Source organism: Ricinus communis, chromosome 2 (genome assembly GCF_019578655.1).
Source record: "Ricinus communis isolate WT05 ecotype wild-type chromosome 2, ASM1957865v1, whole genome shotgun sequence".
In the NCBI taxonomy this organism is placed as follows: domain Eukaryota; kingdom Viridiplantae; phylum Streptophyta; class Magnoliopsida; order Malpighiales; family Euphorbiaceae; genus Ricinus; species Ricinus communis.
In genome coordinates this window covers 7,805,764-7,812,366 of record NC_063257.1, presented here as the reverse complement: position 1 = coordinate 7,812,366, position 6,603 = coordinate 7,805,764, and the positions used below count along the sequence as shown (strand labels likewise).

General features: G+C 31.0%; 1 protein-coding gene across 1 annotated transcript; it reads right to left on the bottom strand.

The window, feature by feature from the left end:
• Positions 1-2,560: 2,560 nt before the first annotated feature.
• LOC8270937 (2-oxoglutarate-dependent dioxygenase 19) lies at positions 2,561-6,156 on the bottom strand. Its single transcript, XM_025157553.2, has 4 exons — positions 5,769-6,156; positions 5,451-5,671; positions 4,889-5,216; positions 2,561-3,096 (listed from the first exon to the last, which is right to left on the bottom strand). The coding sequence occupies exons 1-4, from the start codon at positions 5,955-5,957 to the stop codon at positions 2,854-2,856; spliced, it is 981 nt and encodes a 326-aa protein (XP_025013321.1). The 5' UTR covers positions 5,958-6,156; the 3' UTR covers positions 2,561-2,853.
• Positions 6,157-6,603: the final 447 nt, after the last annotated feature.

Here is a 6,603-nt window from a genome sequence, read left to right as displayed (position 1 = left end):
CATAACTATATGAATGATTGATTTAAAGACATTCTGTTTAGATGTACTTAACTGCTTCCACTTCTCTAATATGCTTAAAAGAAATGATGCTGCAAAAGCTACAATGATAATTTTGGAATACATACCTTAGAAAGTTGGTGGAGTGAACATTACAGCTGCTAAATACTTGGTATTGGCATCATTTTAAAGTGTTCAATGACTTCCATCACTGATGCAACACTTAAGAAGTATACTTCCTTGTTCTTCTTTGCTTTCTATTTATGGATAATTTTGGGTTTAGAAAAATTCCAACAATATAGTGGCAACTGATCCAATTAATATGAATGGAAATTCAACAACTTGTGTTAGCAGCACAAGCAAGGCTGTGAAAATCCTTTTTTGTCCACTATAGATATGACAAATAACACACATTTCCTAGGTTGAAAATCATGTCTGTCCTCAAAATAGCAACCTTAAGATTGAATTCTAAGCAAAATGTAAGTGATTTCTGAATGATTTCTTTTTTTTTTTTGGTTGGAAATTAATGAAATTATTGGACATAAGATTGAATTCTAAGTATTTCAATCTCAATTTATATACAGAAATTAACATAAAGAAATGGGTAATGATAAATAATCTTTTTTTTTTTTTAAAAGGCAGGCACAACTATTATTTTGTTGCAAGTTGGGGTAGTTGTTTCTGTTGCATCATGCCAGCCACTTAAGCATGGAAACCAAATTAAATTTGAGTTTTGCGTTTTGACCAATGAAAGGAAATTAAACATAAATATTGGAGAGTAAGCATAATGTTAATACATTACATCTAGAAGTTGACAGTCTAACAGAAAAGAAATAAACATGGCTTATCTAAGTAAAGACAAAATGAGAAAAATGCACCATGTGAGATAAAGAATTCACTATGTTAACATTCCACCATTTATAGCCTATTAATTTGCGAGTATAATTCAATAAACCTTACCCTTCATTACTACAGGTTCAGAGCATGCACATCAAAATTTTCAAAGCCAAAACTTTAATTTGATTTGACATAATTTTCAAATGACTTGTAAAACATAAAGGTAATTTTTTACATTTAATAAGAAAATATTATTTTACTCTGTAAATTTTTTTAAAAAATATTATTTTTCTTTTATTTTTTTTAAAAGTATGATGTGATTGTTTTTTAGTTATTTTTTCTAAAATAATAGTCATTTCCTTCCATTGCAATGGGCCTGTGGAGTTGCTTAAATCCAACATGGCTTCAGAATTGTTGGCCCTCTTCTTGAGTTGCACTAACCGCAGACTGAACCGCAGTGGACCAACTCCAGGTCTCCTGAGCCGTAGAGGCAAACGTTTTTCAAATACCTTCAATTACTACTGACCTCACCTCTCGAAATCTTTCGCTGTATTCAGAATTCTTGCAAAACCTCCCTGATCATAAGAAAAAAAGTTAGTCAAATAACATATGTACATTGACAATATCGCAGGAAATTCCTTGCTTTGCGAGTATCAGGAGACGATTAATATACTTAAGCCAGTCAGTCTTGTAGGGGAGTGAAACTGGGGATAAGCAGCAATCTTGAGGTAATCTCTGCTGGCATGATTAGCTGATGTTACCCTCTCCTCTTCTGATACTATCCGATGGATTGCCGGTCTCATACCTGTTCTTCTCTTCCTTCGATAGAGAAAAAATACGCAGGGTCCATCTGTCTTACTTTTAATTACGCTTTCTGAAACCCTGTAATTGAATACCTGGCAAAATAGAGCAGCTGAAATACTAAGCAATATACGACATTACTTGGCAACCAAGGTAGTTGTGATGTATCCTTTCCAACTTTGTGTTTACTATAAGGTTATGTTACAATTAACTTCATGCATATCTCAAGCTTCATAAGAAATGGACTATTGATGTCTTTAGAAACTCGACGAAGAGGAAAACCATTACTGACTGATGCCAATTGTTAATACAGTTGCACAAGCTACTGCCTGCCTCGAAATGTAGAATATTTGTCAGGATTTCAACCACTAGCAAAATGTTGAACTTCGATTATAAACAGAGCAGGACATTGGTCCCTGATTGGCGAATTTGATATCATGAAAAAAATAATAATAATAAGCCAAAAATATAGTAACATTTACACTTTCATCACTCAAATTTTATATAATCCAAATTTATTCTCAAACTAATTCTTTTACGGACTCCCCGAGTGTTTCTTTAACTCAAAAGTAAAGAAGTTCGTTATTTTTGTATTTTTGTCCACACCTCTAATTTAATTATTAATAGATGATGAATTCAAAATTTTGTATCTTAAATAGAAAGATTAAGACTGCTACCACCTAAATGCTAAACATTCTCAATTTTTTTTAATAAATATGTCAGTTTTTTTTCTTTTCATTTTTATAATATATTAGTTTATGAGCACTGAATGCCAGTTTGAGCACAACAATATGAAGCATAACTTTTAACTTTTAAATCAATTGAGTTCTCTTATCTCCTTCAAAACAATGGTTGGGAGCTGTCAGATTTTGTAGCTTTTTCCAAAATGCTTTGAGAGGCAGCTTCTGAAAAAACAAAAGAAAAAGAAAGCCAAATCCATTCTGAGCCTTTTTACTTTAAGCCACTTTTCTTTCAGAGAAACAAATCATAGTAGAAGGAATAAAAGAGACGAGAAATATACATATAGAGGAAGAGATGTCTCTTCTTTATACAAATTTTTCCATCATGGAGAAATTCAGCCACTCATTATAACTTAATTAACTCAGACATACAAATCTTGATCAGACTTGCTGCTTCTTTTCTTCTTTTATTAAGCTTTGAAAACAAAACGACATCACATCACATAGGATAGGAGAAAGAAAGCTGTATACTGTATACTCAGATTCGAATCTGATTAAGACATGATTTTCCATCAATGACATGGAACTGATTAAATTCCAAATATTCTTGATAGGTCAAGCCGCGATATGCAGGTGGGTTGCAGTCGTCTATAAATTCTGATGCAGGAGTCACAACTGTGTTCAACGAGGGTCCCAAAAATAATGGTAAAGTTACCCTTCTAATTTTGTTGTTCACAACCACCCTGTGAAGTGCACTCTTGTACTTTCCATTTGTAAGAATCTGTCGTAACAAGAAGAATGAGTTAAATTTTCCTTATTCTATTTTGACATAAAGAAAAATGAATTTTATCTTCTTGAGGTGGATCTCAAAATAAAACAAACAAGAAAGAAAAAGCAATAGGCAATTGAGATATATATTAATTCAACAACTTTAATTTACGTAATTTACTCGTATATTAGAACAAGCTCAGCATTTTATTGGAATATGAACAAATCATATTTTAGTAAATTTGTTGGGTGCTTTTGTATAGATTAGGTTATAATTTATTATTTTGAAATAACCATATTTGGATTTTGTATTTTTATTTTTATTTTTCGGATTTCATCCTTATCCTTTCATACAGTGATATTAAATTCTTATATTTTTATTTTTATAAAATTTAAGTCTTTTTCTAAAAAATGTATAAACGGCGTTAACTCAATGTGCAAAATATGTTATTTGGTTTTTGTATTTTTTAATCTTACCTATCAAATCCTTATATTTTAATTTTTAACTAATTAAGTCCTTAATTTTTTAAAATTAATTTAAAAGTCAGTTTAGTAATTTAAGAATTTGACTAAATTATGTACTTTATCTAAAAATAAAAAATAAAATTTCCTTTTTGAGTTATATAATAATGAAAATATTTTATAATTTATTTTAATAAATATTCAAACTCCATGACATATGTGAAAAATTATAAAAATTTATTTTATACTAAATGTATAAGAATTTTTCTTAGTTTTTTTTAATTATTTGTAAAAAAATTAAAATTATTTTTTATATTAAACTGTTTATAAACAACTTATGTTTTTCTTTCTATTAGTTCATCTCTTATTTTTATTAATTAAAACATCATGTCTTAATTAATATAATTGATTTAATCTAATAAATAAGAATTTAAATTTAAATAAATCAAAACTAGGTAGTATCATTCCAATTCTTATCATTAAAATAAAAATATAATTTAAATCCAAATCACAATAAATCCTTATTATTCTTATAACATAAAAATTTAATTAATATTTCTCAATGGGCTAATGTCAACAAAATAAAAGTACAAGAGTTTAATGCTATACAAATAAAAATATAGAAATTCAATTTTACAAAATTAAAATATAAAAATCTAGCACAGAAAATCTAAAAATTATTTCTACATGTATTAACAGAGCGTGTAATAAGCACTCCTAACTACCGTTAGAAAAAGACTTAAATTTTATAAAAATAAAACTACAAAGATTTAATGTCACCGAATGAAGGTGCAAGGACAAAATCTAAAAAATATAAAAGTACGGGGCCAAACATGGGTTACTCCTATTATTTTGGTACATCAAAATTTTAAAAACGAATAGGGTATGCGAAAATTTGAAATTCTGTTCCTGCACCACTAACTGTTAAGAGGATACTCACACATTAAATGAAGGAGGATAGATAAAATAAGTAGATAAGTTAGATGGTTAAATTGGGTATTTTGGTTCTGTTGTCGCATGTCAGGAGGGAAGAAAATACTGTTGCTCATAAATTGGCAAGTATGGCTGAGTTGGTTTCTGCTCAGAAGGTCTGGCAAGGAAGAGTTCTTACTGAATGTGTTGAATTGGTCATTTACTCAGAAGTTGGCAAGTATGCACAGCTCTTTTAAGTACTGATGATGTCCGTAACGTTAAAAGTTGCACGTATGAAGATCGAAAACGAGAAAAGCTATTCACTAAGAACTTAGTATGTGTTTATGAATATGTATACGTTTATACTTTATATATAATATGTATATGTTTATGAATGTGCAGATCTGAAAGATGTAACCATTTAAATATACCTCCATATGATCAGCAACATTCACAAAAATCCAGTCAGGCTTAAGGTTTACATTGAGCCACTTCCCGTTATGCTCAACTTGTAAACCACCACTCACGTTCTCGATAATGAAGACCAGAAGACCAGGATCAACATGAGCAAATTGCCCAATTCGATTTTCAGAATTTTGGCGCGATGGGTAGTCATTTGCAGTAAAGAAATCGTAGCCTGATTCCAAGTTCATTTTCTTCTCTATGTAGTCTTCTTCAAGTCCCAAAGCTCTTGAAATCCCTCCAAGTATTTCAATTCCCAGTTCTCTTACTTTTTTGCTATAGTCCTGTAAAATCTCACTTTTTTCATACAAACAAAAAATGGCGCTGGTTAATTTTTGAAGCAATGCGCAGATTTTATAATATCAAATAAGAGAAGCAAACATAGAGTATTGGAATCATCTCTAAGACCATGAGAATTGAAAGCTGAAATCATCTCTAGCACCACGCTGTCATATATGGAAATTATATATATAAATAGAAGTCCAATTAATGATAGAGAATTACAATACAATAAAGAAAGAAATATTTAACCTTAAACCAGATGGATTAGGAGGGCAATGAACTGAAGGATGCACAGCCATCTTGATAAACTCCCTGCTAACATGGTTATGGTTGCCCTTCCCTGACCTGATCATATCAATTGGAGACTTGGTCTCATACTTCTGCTTCTCATTTTCAGGCTGATCAAAGAATTCAAAGAGTTTGTCTATCACCCCTTTAATCACACTGCCAGGAACTGCATGGTTAGTCACCTGCATGCATTAATATTATCATCAATCATCAATATAATTGCAGGATATATATATAACAGTTTCAATATAAAGATAGTTTTGAGTTGTTTAACAATACAATGAAGAAGCCGTAGTCAAGGCACACTTTGCCCAAGTTCTCTACGGCCAGAGACCGGAGGCTGGGATCAGAAGAGATGAGCTTGGAGTAATCAATAATGGGAATTGCCCCATCCTCTCCTGAAAGAGAATCTTTGCCATAAAGAGATGAATCATTCGTGAGAACCAAGGTTGTGTTGCCTTGAGGCATTGAGAGAAGTAGACCAAGAGAAAGACAGAGAGATAAAGGGACTTTTTCCGGCAAATAAAGATGGTTCTATTGGAGAATGACAAGCTAGGGTTGCATGGATTGATATTTATAGGCAAAAATACATACTTGTACATTGTAGAACAATTTTCAAACAAAACCATCCTTTTGGCTACCGACTAGTAACCTCAGTGGGTTTATGTAAGAGTTCTCTTTCTCTTTCTCTTTCTCTCCATTCTCACATGGTATCATATCAAAGTTCATATAAAGTTTGAATTCTATGGGATTTTGTTTTACTAATTGAAATTTTAGCACACGTATTTGCATTCAAAACACAATCAACGTACTTCCATGAGGTCATGACCCTATGATAGGATATTGAGACAAGTATTATTTTATTATTTTTCTTTTTAGTTTTCAAAGCTAATTTCTATTTAGACATTGATTAGATTGATTAAATTTAAATGAAAAATCTGTATAATTTACACTATAAAAATTCTGCAACAGATAGTATCCATTGCTAAATACTACCGGAATAACGATAACGTAGTGAAGGAAAAAGCAAAGGAAAGATATCTGAGCTTTAACAATGATTTAGCGACAGAATAATGACGGCATTTAGCGACGGTAAAAATCTGTGGCTAAATTG

Bases quoted from the DNA above. Each gene is read 5' to 3' on its own strand.
- LOC8270937 (XM_025157553.2), bottom strand. From the start codon at position 5,957: ATGCCTCAAGGCAACACAACCTTGGTTCTCACGAATGATTCATCTCTT. The intron at 5,672-5,768 runs GTATTGTTAAAC...TAATGCATGCAG, and splicing joins TTGACTACGGCTTCTTCATT to GTGACTAACCATGCAGTTCC. The intron at 3,097-4,888 runs GTATATTTAAAT...TTGTTACGACAG, and splicing joins ATGTTGCTGATCATATGGAG to ATTCTTACAAATGGAAAGTA.